Source organism: Lissotriton helveticus, chromosome 1_1, assembly GCF_964261635.1.
Source record: "Lissotriton helveticus chromosome 1_1, aLisHel1.1, whole genome shotgun sequence".
Classification (NCBI taxonomy): Eukaryota; Metazoa; Chordata; class Amphibia; order Caudata; family Salamandridae; genus Lissotriton; species Lissotriton helveticus.
This window is the reverse complement of record NC_136057.1, coordinates 1,010,971,382-1,010,991,512: the sequence shown is the minus strand read 5'-3', so window position 1 is coordinate 1,010,991,512 and position 20,131 is coordinate 1,010,971,382. Positions and strand designations below refer to the sequence as shown.

General features: G+C 44.5%; 1 protein-coding gene across 3 annotated transcripts in view; it reads right to left on the bottom strand.

Moving 5' to 3' along the window:
* The window catches only part of LOC144820027 (NACHT, LRR and PYD domains-containing protein 1 homolog), a 506,013-nt gene that overhangs the window by 15,686 nt on the left and 470,196 nt on the right, over positions 1-20,131 (bottom strand). For 2 of the 3 annotated variants that reach the window (XM_078677696.1, XM_078677685.1), the window contains one exon: positions 2,573-2,740. The exons of the other annotated variant lie outside the window; for it this stretch is intronic. In XM_078677696.1, coding sequence (XP_078533822.1) covers positions 2,573-2,740 — 168 coding nt within the window. The remainder of the gene's footprint in view (positions 1-2,572; positions 2,741-20,131) is intronic. 3 annotated transcript variants of the gene reach the window in all.

Genomic DNA, 20,131 nt, shown 5'->3' with positions numbered 1-20,131 from the left:
ATTGTGGGATTTGCAGTCCAACCTCTGTAGTTTGTCCCTCTCATTCCTTGGTGACAAAACAGTTTTCCCTCCAAATTTCTCCTTTGCTCTGTGCTAAGACCCGTGTGTTAAAACAGTGCACCCCCAGCCACCATTTTGTGTTCATAAGCCAGTGAGGCCAGCCCCCCTGCCTCCCCCCAGCAACAGGGATATTCTACATCATAGGGTGCTTCTGTGAGCTGTTTAAACTGTATTTACTGGGGCCTGTGCACTTCGTTTTTTGGCCAGCAGGGGAAGTACAGTTTTTTTCAAACAGTATTGTTAGATTTTGAATTAGTGAAGCCTTTACCTGCAGAAACCCAAAGTGTGGATTGAGCCTGTCTGTCTCCTAGGAGATTCTGAACAGGAGAAGCAGCTTCCCACTCACTGGCCAGCAAACCTTGTCTGAGGTCGCTAGGACCTTATATGGTCTGCTAGTGATTGGCACATGTGTACACTGATTGGTGGTTGTATCTAGTGTTTCTATTGGGTTAGGGTTAATGTCCTCATTGGTTGGGTATTTGAGGGTTATGATTGGTTTCTGGGTCTGTGATTCAATCATTGTAGGGTTGGGACTAGGGCTAGGGTTAGGATTTCTATTTGAAGTAGGGATTAGGGCTACCTGTACCATTGGCTGCTTGGACTTGGGTTGGGACTACTGGTAGGGCTAGGGCCTTTATTTTACGTAGAGATCAGGGTTTTTGAACTGATTGGGTGCTTGGACTAGGGCTAAGATTGGCAGTAAGATCCTGGTCTCCTATTGGTTCTAGATTTTTAGGGCTAGTGTTGTGATTGGATAGTGTCAGGGCTAGGGTTCCCATTGGCTGAAGTGGTCACCTGATTACTAGGGCTATAAAAAAGGCCAGGCTTAGGGCATCTCAGCTAAAGGCGGAGAGGACAAGGGTAGTTGCCTGTTTGAGCCTGGTCGGGACTAGGGCCAGAAATGCTGCCTTCCAAAGCACTACCCTATCTCTCATCCTATACCTCTATCAATATATCTTTACATCCACTCTCTCATTTATCCCAAACCCCATACCACTACTATGATGGCCAAAATAACGCTTTCTAGACTCTCTCCTGCTCTACACCTCTTTTTACTACACCGATCCCCTAAAACAAACCTTTCTAAACTCTCCCCTCTGACTCCTCCCCTCCAAAACTCATTTTTACTCATCCAAAAGCCTCCTCCTACTGCTAAGACCTAAAAAAAAAACCTTCACTCCTTTATCCCGCCACTATCCTTTTCAATCAAAATTAACAGACTAACATGTTCACTTCTCAAATTCCATATTCAACTATACTAATATACTGCCCAAATAACTGAATAACATATCTACTACTTAAATTACTTCATATTTATACTATACTAATTTTCAACACTAATCCTTTATGGGTTCTGGAGTGGCGTGCTACTCGCCAGAAAAGCGCTTCAACACCCATCAGGGGTAACAAGTGCTATATGAACGCTATCCTTCTCACTCCAAGTAACAGACTAATATCCACCACTGAAATTACCTCATATTTCACCATATTAATTCACCACTAATCCTTTATAGGCTTCCTGAATAGTGTGCGTCAACAAGCGATAAATAAATATAAACCTTTGTCCTCCTCGATCCTTCTGCTATCATTCCATATCCAAATAACTGACTAACTAAAATGTACTTGCATGTTTCACTATACTAATTCAACACTAATCCTCGATGGGTCCCGGAGGAGCGTGCTACCTGCCGAAAAATCGCTTTGACGCCTCGTCAGGGGTAGTAAGCGCTACATAAATGCAATTACAATGCAATACAATACAAATGCACATGCCAGTTTGGCCGGCCAGCTGGGTGGAGAGCAAGCACGGGGTCATAGTCCCCCTTAGTGAGCGCCTAACTATGATGCTCACTCACATCACCGTGCTGCTCTCATGCAGGGTAATAGCAGCATGAGACTAGCGTCTGGATTAGCGCAGGGGATCCTGTGGCATGCCAGGATTCGAGGAGCAGAGGCCAGAAGTGCACTGACACTGCAAATGGCAAGTAAGCATTATTTAAATACTTTTCCCCATGCTTCCCCCAAATGCAGCCCCTGCGCTGCCTCCCCCCTGCTGCCCCACCACTTTATTGGCCCAGCAGCTGCCACTGGACTCACTTTAGAATCTGTATGATTGACCCTGATCTTGTTTTCTTTGCAGTAGTATACATGGTGCATCATCAGTGTCCGTAGCACATTAGAGGTCTTTGAAATCTCAATGAACAATTGATGTTAACTACTTTTAGCCAGATTACACATATTTTATATGATGGGATATGCCTGGGCACCAGAGTCGCTATTGTGGATTTGGTAAATTGGAACATTATCTTGGTGAGAAAAAATGTATATATCACTTCATTCTACACCTGTCTTGTAGGTATGAGATGTGGCAGAGTCTGTGGCGGTGAACAGATTTTAGAAAGGGCTTAAAGCCAAATTGGCAGACATTTTTAAATATTCATCTGTCATGCCACTGCTAAGATCTTTTAATCTTTCACGTACATGATTGGAAAGTAAGTATGAAAACACTTACTGAAGCTCCTCGAGTGTCTTGTTATTCTTCAAACTCCGAGCAATACTTCGTGTGCCAAAGAAACTTATTTTGTTATCTTTCAGACTCAGGGTTCTCAGACTTCTGTTGCTTTCAAGACCTTTGAAAATACGCTCAGTGCCAGAATTCCCTAGAGAGTTGGTTCCTAGCCTAATGAATACACACATTTAAGGCTCCCATTAATAAAATGTAATATTATTCAATTATTTCAACACAACATGCTACTTGTGCACTAATATTCAATTATTTCAACACAACATGCTACTTGTGCACAATCATTTTAATCAACTAACCCACAAAAGGCGTTCACTGTTTATTCATGTATAAATCTACCCACCATTCCCCCATTTCAATCGCAGTATTTCTGTCAAGAAAATGTAAAAATTAGATTGTATAGTGAATTTTACCAATACTGACAGTATTTTTTATATTTCAGTGCTTCGTTCTATATCTCTGTGCTTGAGCATATTTCTTCAACACAAAAACATTACCAATAAAAACATTGCGTGCTGTCCTTTAATATATTATCAGCTGCCTGTTTCAACATTGCCACAATTAAGCAAATATTGCCATGATGTCACTCCCATATTATCCCAGTTTTATCGATGTTATCCCTCACATTAATATGCAGGTTTCCACGTTGTCCTGATTGTAGCAATGATGTCCTCATCTCATTCAGCATTAATAAAATGATTGCAGACACATATTGTGCCCCAATCCAAAAGTGTGCATGCATAGTGTACACACAATTGCACAGTCGCAGGCACACTCGTATCGCATAGTGTAAACACACTCTTATCGGATCCTCATGCACACACCTAAACAAATGCTTTATACCTTTCGGTGGGTGGAGGTGGAGCAGGTTAGAGCACAAGTGACCTTCCACAAGAGGTGTCCAGATGAGTAGTTCAAAGTGAGTTGATATTGTCTAATATTATCACAAACAATACATGTGCAGGTGCAGAATATACAAAAAAAAACACCTGGTCACTATACTAACTTCTTTAGTTTGATTGAACCTATGATGATAATACCTTCTGGGCAGAGAAGCTGCCCTCTACAATGCAGGTGCAATGCCGGAGGTTGCCCGGAGCCCATTCTTTACACATGGCTTATTCCAATGCTCTTTCACATTCTAACTTCTTCCGTGGGCGCTCAATATAACCCGCTTCTGCACAGGGTAGTCTAGAGCACGCTCCTCTTGCAATCGGTGTTTTCATCCTGAGCTCGAACATCTAACTTCACATAATGATATAATATAAAGAGGCACATTTTCTCCTTATGTACAATGATTGGAACATGGCTGCTACCTTTGCAGATTTGAGGTTTACCTACCACACCCTCGTGAGCTGATGATAGTGACAGAAAAGTCCTCTGCATGGGTAAATACGTGTACCCTTCCCCAGAGCGCCCAACTGTACCGTTGCTTGGATACCTAATGCTGTTCTTTTGTCATAGGCGAACACAGATCATGCATGTGCACCAGGACATTAGCCTGTCTCATGGAATGTGGACTTGTTGGATCGGGAGGGGTGCTCAAAACGCTACCATCAAAGTAGTGGAAGGCTACCGCCTTCACCAAGAGTTAAACAGCACAAGCGCAGTGGTGTCAGTTTACCATGTTGTGATAAGTAGCAGCGAACAGGCAGTGGCATAACATAAGCCCCCTCAACCCATGCGGTGCGAGGGGGCTCTGAGCTCTAGGGGTCCCCCTCAGGAAAAGTTTTAGGTGGTGGGTCAGGGAGAGGGGCACCCTCCATGTACTTTGCAAGGGGAAGCCTCGAGTTTATCCTGTGTCATTGGAATGAGGCCTATAGACTCACTCATGTTTTTAAATGTTCTGCAGCTGTGTGCTTAACCCACCCTTGTCCTACATCAGGTAGATGTTGAGTGCAGCACATCGCAGGAGTAGTGGCCCTGCACTGGATGTATGTGTGCCAGGGGAGGGTACCATACAGGGATGGAGCAGTTGTAGTATATGTGTGGTTAGTTCATGTACTGTGTGTATGTATGCCAGTGCGGATTAAATTTCATTAGTGCTGTACTGCTGTGCAGTGCATGCACAATAGCAGCATATGCTGGATCTATGTGTGCTTGCATGGGGTACAATACATGAAGGGTGCAGTGTTGTGCAGAGTGCACATGGTGAGTTTGCATGCTGGCAGTGTATTTGTTTACAAATAGCACACCCTGGTACAATACAGAAAAAACTACAGTACTGAACAGTACGTGCAGACTGAATGTGTGTGCTGCATGTATGTTTGTAATGGTACAGCGCATGGAGGTAACAGTGCTGGACAATATGTGTGCTGTGAAGTACACTGGGTGCAAATGTGCCTGCAATGGTACATTACAGGGAAGACCTTGGGATCCATTTTGGGAATCCCAGGCCTGCCTGGTGAAGACATGAGGAGCAGAGTGATTCACAGAGAAAGCGTTGTGTATTGCTGCATTCCTGTGGGCCGGGGCGGACACACACTTGATTTTCTCGTTTCAAATCCAAATTGTTTGCTTTCTATATACACACAAGCATTTGCCATTGTTAAACATAACAGGGGTACCAAGTACAACAGTCTGCTTTTTGATGATATTTGTTGATTAAATCTTTCTTAACTGTTTAGTTTAATTCTTCAGCAGTTATTGAACACTAAGAATTATGTTAATAAGGTACTAAAATGAGTCCTCAGTGAACCACTATTTCTCTAATATCACCAGTTTTCTTCCACATTCACACAGACCGCCTTTTAGGTCTCGGCTCTAGACGTCTGTATTGGCAAGAGACCTGTCGGATGTGCTTTGTGGGCTTCAGCCTGCCAATTGGCTTGCCATTTACTGGCATAATTGTCACTTTTCAGTTCTTTATATCCATTTGTCCATGGCGTGCAGACGTCATGCCTCTTCCTGGGTTGAGTCTGCGAGAGCATTGGCCAATTACTAATCTCCATGCACAGTGGCCATTTCAGGTAAGGATTTCTGGACTACTTTTTTGATTGGTTAACAGTGCTTTACACTTGCACTGTTTACATTTACTCCCAGTGATTCTCTAAACATGTATGTGAATAGCCTTCTTACTGTTGGTGCTGCAATTAGATTGCCTGTGTGTTTACTGTTTTCTCTGCACTGGCCAATTGCTGACATGCTTTATTCATTCGTATAGCGCCCTGAATCCTAGTTATAAGACTACATATATTTTCATTCCTTTCTCACCTCCTCATTCTCATCTCCAGATAATATTGCTCTCTGCTTGTCATTTCCCAAACGTCAATATCTGTTTCCTAACAAGCGTTGTTAATTTAAACAAGAATTTGCAATGCAATCGGTCTCGCCTTTTTTTTTTGCAGAGTTTTATATAGCGCGAACTAGAACTGAACCGAATCAGTTATCAGAGCACTTTACATAGCACCAGTTACGTTACATGAGGACACACTTTCATTTTAGGCACGGGGAGATTAAGTGATTTGCCCAGAATCACAGGGGGTTTTTGGCGTCGTTACCGAGACTCGAACCCAGATCCCCAGGTCCGAGGTCGAGCGCCTTAGCCGTTAGGCCAACCCCTCTTTAGCTATGCAGCACATTAGCCTCGGCGCTAAAACCTCTACTGTTCTTTAACATGGAGGGAAAGTAAGCACCCAACTGTGTGATACGCCAGGTATGGGAACACATGGAGAGAATATTGCCTTTCATCAGGAAATGATATAGTCCAAAGCTCTGTTTTTAATGTAAAATCGGGGCCTTCGGTGGTCATATCACTTAAAATACAAGATTTGAAAAAAATATTATTGTCTAAGGGTGCTCGTGGAAGACAATTTCCTTGGAATGGAATCTAGAGAATCCTACAGTGATTCTGGTATTTTACTGACCTTTGCTGGTCGTTTTCTATCAAGAAGGTTAAATAGAGGCAGTTGCCAGAAAAATTTAAAAAAGAAAGTCTCTCATCAGAAAGCAATTCTGGTATTTTACTGATTGCTACTGGTTGTTTTCTATCAATACAGTTAAACAGAGGCAGTTGAACAAGCAGAAAGCAATTCTGGTATTTTACTGACCTCTACTGGTCATTTTCTATCAAAGACAGTTCAGTAGAGGCAGTTGAACAGAAAAAACAGTCACTAAGCGGAAGCAGACAAGTCCTAGGACTGATCTCCAGAGCCCACAAAGTACATACACATATAAGTAAACACTAAAAGGACAGGTAATGAACAGGCACTACAGAGGGCGACAGCCTGGGAAAGATTAGTCATGGAACTCACTCTCCCGATCGACGAGGATGAGGAGACCCCCGCCCATAGCCCTGTGGCAAGGTTGCCCTAAAACAGTGTGCGACCTGAAGGGAACTTAGATTCTCGACTGCTGCCCCCTTCCCGGGACAAGAGGTGACACATTTTACATGACTTCGTTGGTCTCATTGCTGGTTAGGCCCAGAGGGGCAGGCATATCCCAAGAAAGTAGTACTCTAACACGCCTGGGGGAGGGAGGGGGGTGTGGGGTGTTTTGTTTTGATCCATCGTTTGAGTGGGGGGGAGTAGCGGCGGTGAGGTAGGAGCTGGGGTTGAGATTGGTGGTTTAGGATATATGGTCCTCCACCTGTTTGCTTTCACAGATGTTGCACTCTGGACACCAGAAGACTGACTTTGTGCAACATTTCGGGAGATGGTACACCCCACCGGTTGTATATATTATAATGGGCGACTGATTATGAGGGGATTGTTAATCTTATGTGTTGCCTATGCTTGCTGCTCATATGCTATCAAAACAATAAAAATTATGTTAAAAAAAAAATAAGTAAACACTAAAGTATATTCAAGAGGTCTCGAATGCTCAACCTAAAAAGTACTAACACGTTGCTTTGTGGCCGCCTCGTATCATTGGTCAGTCTTGCAGCATGTGACTGGATGGAATAACCTAATTGTGGGAGTAGTAGCATATTCAGTTTGCTGCCTTTTTTGTACAAACGGGCCTAATTGTGCTAGTCGCACTGCTGCACAATGTCGTGAGTACATATTTTGCTGTGCCTCGTTTTGTTTCAGGTGTGCATACATTACGCATAACATGGTGGGTATGAATGGTTATCCTAAAAGTTTAGCCAGAAGTGCACAAAAGTGACACTGCTTTCATAATGGAAAGAAAATCACCTCAGAAGTCGCCATACAGAGCACTTTTTAATCCATGGATGAGGTGCAATTTGGCACCGCTTTTCACCATACACTTTCTGTTACCTAAGCACTGCTTGTGGTACGAGGCTACACTCTTGAGCAATCTTGTTAGTGCTGGGAACCAATCGACATGCCTCATTAGCAGTGCTGCTAAATGGCCCTATGTCATGTGACTCTTTATGAAAGTCGTGCCTTTTAAACCACCAGTCCGTTGCATTCTGGGACTTGCAGTTTTGCTTTTAACATTTCTAAATGTGCCCCAAATAGAATGCAATGCTCTGTTGTCTAAAACGTCAGAGCTTTCTGAAAGTGTCACACATTATATGGCCCTGGAGGGCGAAAGTGGCCTGAGTGTCCAGAGGAAGAGCACTGAGAGAACACACATGAGGTGCAAGGATTTCTCCCAATCTAGAACTGATATCTTGCTACCCAAAACATTAGAATTGCACTTGTTGCTGGTATGGGGCACTCCTCGGCCACTTGTTAGTGGCGTCGTATGGTGGCCAGAAGGTACTTTTACCTAGAGCAGGTTTCTACTTTTTCTTTTAACTAGAGACACTCCGGAGAACCAGATTCCTATGCAGGAGCGGGAGAACAGGACACTAAACTGAGAGTGAAAGTAAGGCCTTGGAGAGAGCCTGCAGCCTGAAGAGAAGGTGCAAGGTAGTAAATAGCCTTGGCCGCTTAATCCCATTTTCATGGAGTCTACCAGATTAAGCCAGTGTTTCCCTGAACTATTGCGACGTTTGGGAGACAATCCCCCGTCCCTGTTTCTTATCATGCTATTGATCATGTACTAGCAGACACTTCAGCCTGGAGGAGGAGGGTAAATGGTTACAGAGTTTCAAACAGGGGAGCCTGTTGTAATATAAACACAGAGGAGTGGATTGTAAGTTACATAGCGCTGTAAAGGCCCAACGTAACATAGGTACATAGTGCATTGTAGAGGGAGAAGGTTGTGTGGCCCGCGGACCCCTGAACTTTGAATTCTATCTCTGCTTTTTTAAGTCCAATTTGCAGGATGCGAGCACCAACCACCTGGTAACCCTGTGTCCAAATTTTATTAACAACCAAGATGGGTGTGCTTAAGAACACCAGCATTGGGCACTACGTTCAAAGAATATGCAAGATTTACATGCAAATCAAGCTTTCCAGTGTTATATTTGTTGGTCTACAGACTTTTCAAAAGAAACAATAATAAAAGTGTTTAATTTTTACAAATAACTATGAGTGGGCGTAGCACGCGGAGTTTCACTTTGCGGAGTTTTGGGGAGTAACGTAAACAACGCTGTGAAATTCTGCAGAGTTCCACTGCCCCTAAAGTTGTGCATTTAGCCCTGCTAAAATGTTACATTGAGACATTGCACCAAAGCAAATCGTAGCATTCACCCTGTCAAATGTTTTTAAACATGTGTTTTACTGGCCGAAAAGGTACCACAAGGCACTTTTTAGCAGTATGAGAGCAACATTAACATCAATTGGAAATGAATGCTTTTACTTCTTCATACTTTGAATACAGCTATCAGTGGGTAAAAGTAGACAGGGAAGTGTACCAAGCACCAAGAAGCACTCCAAATGTTGCACGCACTAAGTTTCACTGCCTTGATTAAATAGTACTTATTTGATCTACGATTCGGTAGAAACCCACTCTGGTGCCTACTTAATTCAGATTGCCACGTGCATCTGTAGCAATCGCATTAACCCTTGGAGCTCCCCTCCCCAGAGACCTGTCTGCCAAAAACGTACAAAGGAATAAACCTGGCAAAACAGTGTTCACAGGCATGCATAGAAGGCAACTTCACAAACATTCTGCCAACAAACAACGAGAAGCCCAACTCCATTGCTGCCCGAGCCTGTGAGACTTCAAATGCTTTAACGGGAGTGTTTTGACCATGCACTCGTGGGGTGTGGACGAAGGCACATCCGTACTGGAGTGAGGAGGGGGTCGCGTTCCTTCAGAATTTTTTATTGATGTTTTTTTTTATAAAGCAACAGAGAGAGCGGTGTAACACTCACAACTGGAACCTCATGATGGCAGTCCGGTCTTCTATCTTTGTTGCTTGAGGAATGAGCACACACACCGAACAAATCAAAATAGCAGCAAACTCAGACGGGCAAAAGGAGTGCCGTAGACATGGCAATAACTTCCGACAACATCACCTTCCCTCCAACATCAGCGGAAACCAGCCCAGGGGGAGAAACTAAGAAAAGACACGTTCGATCTGCACAAGGCAACCAACGCGGGTCAGTGCCTCGTCCATGGCTATATTGAGATTAGATACTATTTGATCAGGATCATTTTAAAATTATTTTTATAGGTGGATGCCGTAGAACTCCACTACGCAATGGTGGCAGAGTTTTTGCTAAAACGGCGTGCTCCAAGTGGAGCGTGGAGTGAGAAAAAAAACTCCGTGAACTCCGCCGGCGTACAAGAGTTTACTGGTCAGACTTACAAATAACAGTGTCTTTAATTATTACATTAAACAATCTTACTTGAAGCAAAATAGAAGTCACCAGTAGTGAGTACTTTAGAACTCACATAACCTTGCTTTTTGATCATTGAACAGCAGGGGCTGCAAAGAAGGCCAGCACATAGCACAGGGCAGGTGTTCACAGTGAAAAAACCACACATTTTGAAACTGCAGTGATAGAAGTGCACAGGCTTAAAATTAGAACATAGCATTAGCCAGTATAACCTTGTGATGAGCTGTGTGGTCTTGGTCCAACCCTTTTACACTTCAGTGGGGTTTCTCCTCCTCACCAAACCATAGGCTGTTACTTCTACATCCTTTCTTTGGAGGACAACTGGCTTTTTGCTTTATATATAGAACCATACATTAAATCTTTGCTTTCCAATCCATCTATCCCACCAGTTACTTTAGGGTCTGAAGAAGTGAAAGTTAGGACTTATGCCGATGATATTGCGGTATTTTCTATAGATCCAGTAAAAGCAATAGAAGTAATTCAAACCGAAGCAAGTCTATTTGGTCATTTTTCAAGGTATAAGCTTAATGTAAGTAAAACTCAGATTATCCTTAACTTTCAACCAAGAATGTCTATAACTGGTGCTTGTGCGTCAGCTAACTATTTAGGTGTTCAGATTACTTCAGACATACGGCAGGTCATAAACATGAACTATGATACTTTACTTAAATCAACGATTTCTAAAATGAGGGTCTGGCACAAACTGCCAATTAGTATCATAGGGCGTTGCAATATTATAAAAATTATTGTATTGCCTAGATTTCTTTATTTATTCAGGGCAATACCCTTGAGAGTCCCAAATTATTTTTTTAATAAACTTGTGGGTGCCATTAGTAGCTTCATTTGGAGTTATAAACAGCAGAAACATGCTATAAAGTACTTAAAACTCCCTTACTGTCAGGGCGGGTTCAAAGTACCAGATTTTAAATTATATTTTTGGGCTTCTTTTGTACGGTGTTTGCGAGATCTCCTTGATGTTTGGAGTAAACAAAGCTGTTATAATCTCGCTATCGGCAAAGAGAGCAATATGTTTATATACTGAATAAACAACCCAAACTACTTTAGAGAGTTCGATTTAAGACTCTTAAAGATATAGCCTTTATATGGCGTGAAGTTAGTTAATCATTCTCTGCCTTTGATACATCTTAATATGCCACTATGGGGTAATCCTATGTTCCCTGATATCTTCCATGATGTGGTAGCCAAATCCTGGGATAGATTTGGTATTAGACAGCTTAGCCACTTGTATAATGCTGCTGGGTTCCACACATTTTTAGATTTGCAGACTTCATTCGGTCTTCCTAAAAACATGCTTTATAAATACTTGCAGATAAGAGATTATTTACTCGGATCTAAAGGGATAAGACAACCTATGGGATCAGATCCACTGCAATATATATACACAGATTCAAAACTGACTATCAGTAAGGCGTATCAGTTACTCTCCCAAACCGTTTGCTGTGGAGGGCGCAGGCAAACATCAGGTGTCCTTGCCCTCACTGGCCACAGAGGGTCACGCGGGGCTTGACACTCAGGCCCAACACTATTTAGCTCTATGGTTGGAATAGTGCCTGTTTGCATGTTTGTAATCGAGTGCATGACTACGATGCCTCGTTTTTAACTTTGCTGTTTTAAAGAATTCCTTTCTGCTTCATGATTATGATGTTGCTCTGAGATCGCTGCATTTTTAAACACTGTGTGTAATTCTGCTATTTTGCACTTATCCTCGCGTTGCTCACCTGTTTCACACTCTCCCTGCCAGCGCCCCAGGCCACCACGGGTTTTCCCGTTTGCTGTGGATGGCGCAGGCAAACATCAGGTGTCCTTGCCCTCACTGGCCACAGAGGGTCACGCGGGGCTTGACACTCAGGCCCAACACTATTTATCTCTATGGCTCTCTACGCGCTCAGCGGACACGCGCCGAAGTCGCGCCACAGTCCTGCCCGTCTGCGCCCATCCGCGCTGAGTTCACGCTAGGGGCCAGGGAGGCTGGTTCCACTTCTAATTGCCCCCAAATAAGTCTTTCTTACACCCTCCCGGATCTACGGGCACTCAAGCCCCACAGACTATCCTGTCACCACTCGCTTCCCCCTGAGGCGTTCCTTAGTGTGTTTAGTTGCAGCTGCATAGACAAAGGCAGCTGCTCCATAACGTCTGGCACTCTAAAGAAGCAGCCCACCCCTGAGATGCATAAACCCCCACCACCCACCACCGAGGAGGGCTTCCTCATTATCGCAAGATCCCTAGTCAAAAACAACATTGCTTTTAGGGACTTCGTTTCCGTTAGGAAGCCCTCTTGGGTCTTTATTACGGAAACCTGGGCATCGGACTCAGATGGTCCTGAGCTTATTGATGCTATTCCTGAGGGCTACGCTCTAGTTCGAATGGACAGAATTGGACGAAGGGGAGGAGGACTGGGTATATTGCACAAGAGCTCCTCTATCTGTCGTACTAATTTCCTTTCCACCTCTTCAGATTCTTTTCAGATTATGTACTTTTCTCTTAACTCCTCTCCCACAATCTCTTTCTCGGGCCTCCTGCTTTATAGGTCCCCGGGCCCAAGGTCTGCTTTTAGTCATGAGCTGTTGAAAATCTTAGAACCTTTTATTGACAGACCCGACATGACCCTACTGGGAGATCTCAATTTCCATTTGGAAAATATCAATTCCAAGGATACATCTTCCCTGTTGGATTGCTTGGCCTCCTGTGGCCTGCTGCAACTGGTCGACAGCCCCACCCATCTAGCCGGCCATACGCTGGACGGAATCTTTTCGAATGATTCTAGACTAAGGATAGGCTCCCCCATTCCTCTTGTATGGTCGGACCACATGGCCGTTCCGCTGGAACTTAAATTCCATCATTCCTCCTCCCCCTGGTCCGACCCCAGGAAGTGGGAAATGAGAAGGAACTATAGGAACATTAAAAATGAGAGATTTGCTCCTTTCCTGACCAGTCTTAGGCCTTCAACTCTGACGGACACAAATTCCGCTGCTCTCGAATTCTCAAATACCATCGCAAGAGCAGTGGATACTTTGGCCCCTGCCAAACAGCATTACTCTGCCAGAAAGAGACCTTCTGCCCCCTGGTTCTCCGACTCGCTTAGGCTGTTAAGGCAGGGCTGTAGGAAACAGGAGAGGCGCTGGCGGACTCTTCTCGATCATTTGGAAAAGGAAAAACATAAATGTCTCCTTAAAGAGTACAAATTGGCGGTAATAGAGGGAAAGAAGGCCTACTTTGTTAACCTGACGGCCTCCCTTGACTCCCCCAGGGAACTGTTTAAGATCGTAGATTCCCTTTCTACTCTTCAAACACCGGACCCTATAGTGGGATATCAGGAGCTGTGTGAAAAGATTTCTAATTTTTTTCATATGAAAATAGTGGATATCTATACCGCTCTTGAATCTCTCAACCGTGACTTGGGTGCTCCATCCCCCCCTGCCTTCACCACCCTTGAACGCCTGGTGACGGAAACTCGTAGTAGCCTCCTCAATTTCCCTCTTCTCACCTCTGAACAGCTAAACCTGCGCCTTGATAAAATAAAATCGGGATCCCCTTTGGATCCCTGTCCTCTTAAGATCCTCAAGGATTGTACGGAGGTACTGCTGCCCCCCCTCTTAGAGGTGATGAACCTAGCAATTACTGAAGGGACTTTCCCTCACTCTTGGAAATTGGCGGTGGTAAAAACCCCTTCTGAAAAAGGCCACTCTGGACCCTGGGGTTCTGGAAAAACTTCCATCCAATTTCCCTGTTACCTGCCCCAGCAAAAATGTTGGAGGCACATCTTAACCAACATCTGAGTGCCTTTCTGGATGATTCCAGCCTGTTGGACCCTTCCCAGCATGGCTTTCGCAGAGCCCATAGCACCGAGTCCGCCCTAACGGTGGTTGTCAACAACATCAGCTCGAAAGTCGACAGGGGCCAGACCACTCTTCTGGTCCTGCTCGACTTGACAGCCGCCTTTGATACCCTGTCTCCCTCTGTCTTGGTAACACGCCTCCGGGAGTTGGGAGTTGGGGGCTAAGCCTCCTGACCTCCTTTCTCAATCAAAGAGAACAGAGGGTCAAGTTGGGTGAATTTCTTTTTCCCATCAAACCTGTCCTTGAGCCTCATGCTCTTTAACATCTATGTGGCCCCTCTTGCCAGGTTGGTAAGATCGTTCGGGTTGGAGGTGTTGTCATATGCTGACGACACTCAAATTATGGTCTCCCTCTCCCAATCAGTGAGTATCTCCGTTCTCAACTTCAGGAACTGTATGGAGGCTGTCTCTCAGTGGATGATTCAGAATTCCCTGAAGTTGAACGGAGAGAAAACCGAGGTTCTTATTTTTGGGGGCAAACCTGAGATCTGGTCGAGTGACTGGTGGCCTCCGTCTCTCGGAGCGTGCCCCCTGCCCTCTCAAACGGCCAGAAATCTGGGCGTTTTGATAGACACCTCGCTTTCCTTCGACCGTCAGGTCAGCAGGACGGTGTCCACCTGCTGTGGTGTCATCAGAATTCTGAGAAAGATCGCACACTATCTCTCTCCTGAAGCCCGGAAGCAGGTCATCGGTGCCCTTGTCTCCTCGAGACTTGATTACTGTAATGCGCTCTACTCAGGCATTAACAATAAGCTCGTTCAGCGCCTACAGGTAGTGCAAAATGCGGCGGCCAGGCTCGTTCTTGATTTCCCCAGATTTACTTCAGCCTCCCTAGCCAGGAAGAGCCTGCATTGGCTGCTCATTCAGGCCAGGATCTCGTTTAAGATACTATGCATTACCCATTGGGCCTTGTATGGAGCAAGCCCAGAAGGTATTAGGTCCCTCCTATTCCCTTACTCCCCTGGCAGAGCTCTTCGCTCCTCTAATAAAAATCTTCTGTCTGTCCCCCGGTTTCTCAAAGTCAGGTGGGGAGGGAGAGCTTTTTCTTCTGTTGCTCCTAGACTGTGGAACACTTCCCCCTGACCTAAAAAGGCAAGCATCCATCGTGCTCTTCCGTAAAGCTCTGAAAACATGGCTCTTTGTAGAGGCCTATTTGTAGTCCCGCATTTGATTATTTCACAAGCTGTATCATCCTGTAGGCGCCTTGATGCCCTTGGGCTAAGTTGCGCGGTATAAGTCCTCATTCCTTCATTCTTTCATTCTTTCATTCAGAATGATTATTCAAAGATAGCACTCAAATGGACTGGGCTACTGGGTCAAGATGTTAACTCAGCTGATTTAGAAGAATCAATAGAGAACTTAAATAGCTCGGTCCACTCTATTAATCTTAAACTGCAACAGTTTAAAACAATGTAAAGACTTTACTATTCACCAGAACGTATAGCAAAGTGGATAGATTCTGGTAACATAAACACGAATGACAGATGTAAGTGCGCCAAGTGCGGAATGATAGCTGCAAATAGTTTGCATATGTTTGTTACCTGTCCGGACCTGGCTGTCTTTTGGAACGAGATACGGGACATTATAGCTGATCGTTTAAAAATTGATCTTTACTTAGCAGAGAAAGAGATTATGCTTGGTTATAAAGTAGATGTACCTCTCGGATTAAGACCTCTAATAACAATTATGTTAGTAACAGCACGCCTTTGCGTTGCCCGTGCTTGGATATCTAAAACTCCGTCTAGAGCTTTTGAATGGTGGGCAGCGCTAAGGGAGATTTTAGAGAGAGAGATGGCTATAGCCAAGGGCAGAGGCATACGGTCTTGGAGGAAGTTCTATCGAATTTGGAGACCCTTGATAGATTAAGTAAGGAAGAATATATATTTTCGTAATTTTTCTTTATATTTTACTTTTTTACTCATTTGTTCAATGTATAACGGCATCGCCTCTTTTCCTTGCTGTATATGTATTTTGTACTATATGTTGATAAGATTGCTTTGTGATTGCAGTGTTAACTTTCCAAAATAAAAATAATAATTAAAAAAAGGAGGACAACGGGCTGAACCCAGGGATGACAGAGTCCATTGAACCTAAAATCCCAGCGTCCCTGGCTGTACTGTTTGCTGGGGCGTTAATTTAGGAGGGGTGTTTGGGGTGTTACACCCCCCTAACAATGCAATTGTGTAGTAAATAGTTGGGTACAGGTGCTTTTAGTAGGGATTTTGAGGTGTTTTTCAGATTTCATTCTGTATTTTTGCATGCCCACACTGACAAGAACGCACACACATACACTAGCTCTCTCTTCTCTGCCTTCATACTTGGTTAGTTTGAAAAATATTATATTTAAATTACCCCTTACATTCTGCACTCCTCTCTCTTTCCACTGCTGCTTATTGTCCCTTGTGTCCTGCTTCTTATAGTGTACTTTAACACGATATGCCAGTGGGATTGTTGGGAAATCTGAAGCTTACACCCGCCCTCCCAATTTACTCACCAAGCTATGCCCCGACTGTTTGTAAAAACCCTAGGTTCAGGAAGACTGTATTTGGTTGAAAAGCACCACATTCAGTAAGTCTGCATTTGGTTGAAGAGCACCTGATATAGCTTTTAAAGTACCAGAAGATTAATCCTTAATCCCCGAAGAGTCCACTTTACACTATTGGCAGAGAAATCCATTATCAGCTGGTACAGAATTAATCCTCTGAGTGATTGGACTTTTACTGGGGCATTTATTCTCCTTGGCTAAGGGCTCTTTAATATATTGCCAGGTGAATCAGTGACTCCAGGGCAGCGCTTACAAGGTGTGAACCCTCAAATCTGCAGTAAAACACGTTCTTCACCCATTCCTTGTCTGCACAGAGCTGGTGCTATGCTATTATTTTAGGTCTCGGCTCTAGATGGCGCGCATGCGAAGTCTGGAAAAGACACTATTGGCTGGCTCCAATGTCACTCCATTTTTCCTTCTCCCCATTTGTCCATGACATACATGCCTCTTCCAGACTTTAGCCCTCCCCGAGAGCAGGGACCAAGTACTACTATTCATACACAGCAGCCATTTTAGGAAATGTTTTCAGGACTATTTATTATTTGGTTTACCAGCACTCTAGACATTGCTTGTGTTTTTTGCAGCTTGGCTTGCGCATAGCCCTTAAGAGTTAGGCTTGATCGTTAGTTTCTGTAATTTGTGGGCTACCCCACGTCCCACTTGTACTATCTGTTTATTTTTGTTACTATAGTAGATTTGTTGTGGGTGGGTAGGGTCGCTGTTCAGCTTTAAATTTAAATTGGGAGCGGATGGCTTGTCAACAAAATTGGGTATAAGCAATCTAAGGCACTAGACCAAGTGGCTTTTCTCACAATTGCTGACTCATCGTACTGGTGGAAGCGTTTTTTTGAAGGTGTGGGTTGCTCCGACTCTCTGTTCTATTTACACACGGAGGCTATTACACTCTCTCCTCTCCATTCACCTCTTTTCTTCTAGTGACATGTACTCGAATGCAGCATTTTGCTCTTTATGTGAACCGTCTTTCTTTACCTGGTGGTCAGCGGCTATCTAAACTCTGGCGGTTATTTTACAGAGACACATGAGTTGCCAAGGATAACACAATGTGGTCAAGCGGGGAAGCTGGTACTTGACACCAACCACCCCCCCTTACCTTTCTGTGCTGAGAAGTGCAGGTACTCTACAATTCAAATTAAAGAAGTGCAGTCACTCGGTACCACAGTGCCTGCCCATTTAAAGCACTGGTTTAAACTATAAGCTTCACGTGTTATAGTCTTACCCCAAAAGCACATGCTGAGGTTCAATGTATGACTACCTCATATGAAACTGTGATTCTCCCAGTCCCCTCGAATCCAGGAGCCACATAACTTACTTCAACCAACGAAATATATTTTACCTGTAATTTAAAAATAAACAAATATTTATGTAGTGCTTTCGGTCATGGGCTTGATGCTTTGAAGCCCCTCCAGTAGCAGGAGCTATTGTTATCCCTGTGAAGTCGGGCACTGTTTATCGACCATTAAAAGGTGAGTGGACCTCTGAAAGTCTAACAGGTAGCTAACCCACCAAGAGGCCGTACTGGCTCATTACATGGGAACCATATACAAACTTTCAAGTGAAATTAAAGTGAAGAATGAGCTATTTCACAACGACCTGTCTTTAAAATGTGCACAAATTATAATTAGATTTCAATTCAATGATTCTGAAGGCGAACAGGGCAGTGCTGCAGCTGCATCTCTGTTCCCAGTTGTAATTCTCATTCTTAGTCATCTAAGCACTGCTGCTAGTTGCTTCTCTGGTCCTTTCAATATATCCTCATTCATAGTCCTTTAGACAGTGCTGTCAGCTGCTTCATGTTCCCGTCAGTAATTCCTCATTCTAAGTCCACTAGACACTGCTGCTACCTGCTTATTTGGTCTCATCGGTAATTCCTTATTTATAGTCCTCTAGACAGTGATGTCAGCTGCTTCTCTTGTCCTGTCAGTTATTCCTCATTCTAAGTCCACTAGACACTACTGATACTTGCTTGTCTGGTCTCATCGGTAATCTCCACATTTTAAGTTCTCTAGGCTGTGGTGTAGCTGTGTCTCTGTTCCCAGTGGTAAATCCTCATTCTGAGTCCTCTAGATAGTGCTGTTACCTGCTTCTCTGGTCCCACTGGTAATTCCCCATTCATAGTCCTCTAGAGAGTGTTGCCAGTTGCTTCTCTGGTCCCATCAGTAATTTCTCATTCTAAGTCCACTAGACAATACTGTTGTTAGAACTGGGGTCTCTAGCTGGCAGAGGTAGGTACCACTGTCCAAATAGGGACCCTTGCTTCTAGTCTGGGTAAGGAGGATACACTCTTAGATAACCTCTGCTCACCCTCTGGGTAGTTTGGCACGAGCAGTCAAGGCTTATCGAAGGCAATGTGTAAAGTATTTGTACCAACACTCACAGTAACACAGTGAAAGCACCACAAACTGACTCCACAACACCTTAGAAAAATAAAGGTATTTAATCTAAACTACACAAGACCAAAATGACAAAAATCCAACATACACAGTTCATGATAATGGTTGCAAAAAGAGTTCTTAAGGTTGCGTTAAAATAATCCACAGTTGGGTATAAAGTTCACAGTTGCGCCCCGTTTAGCCAACAGTACCTTTAATTGCGACAAAGTTCCAAAATAGAAGCTGGTGCGGTGGAAAACAAGCGATGCGTCACTCTTGAGACCTTGGGGAGGCGACGCGACAACCACGCTGGAAGTAGCGGGCGTGTTGCGGTGACTCCGGTCTGTATGGGGAGGGAGGCGATACCTTGTATGGATACCGGTGCGGAGGTTCCGTAGTAAAGAGCTCGCAAAGGCACAATGCGTTAATCGTTGGGGCTGCGACGATCTCCGGGGTGACGATGCGCGGTCCAGCGGTGATCTTCCTCTCGCAGCTCCTCGATGCGATGGCTCTGCGACGATGTTCGCAGCGACGTGATGCGGTCTGCAAGCAAGCGGTGCGAAAATCTCACCCAGTGACGACAGGCTCTGCGACGATACTCGCAGCGATGGTAATCTTCCCGCACCGGACTGGTGCGTCCCGTAAACGAAGGATGCAACAACTTTAGCAGCGGCAACAGGCGCTGCGACGATCTCGGCCTTCGTAGCTGCGGGAATTTCCTCGCACTGACGGGGATGCACTCTGCAAGCGAGCGATGCGTGTAAACTTGCAGAAAGTCTTTACAATCTTGGTTTCCAGCTTCCCCCCACAGGTACAACTCCCAGAGGCACCACACATGGGCCAAGCTCTCCAGAAAGGACAGAACTCTCTCAGCAGAGTTCAGAGAAGCTGTGGGTGAAGTCCTTTTGTTCCTGGGACTTCTTAACAGGGGGCCAGCTCTTCTCAGGCCCTTGGAGATTCCTTCAAGCAAGGGGACACAGCACAAAGCAAAGTCATTCCCCTCTCCTTGGCAGCAAAGCAACAGCAGATCAGTCCAGCAGAGCAACAGCAGGACAGTCTTCCATCTTCAGTTTCAGCTTACTCCTTGGCAGAGGTTCCTTCTTGATTCCAGGATGA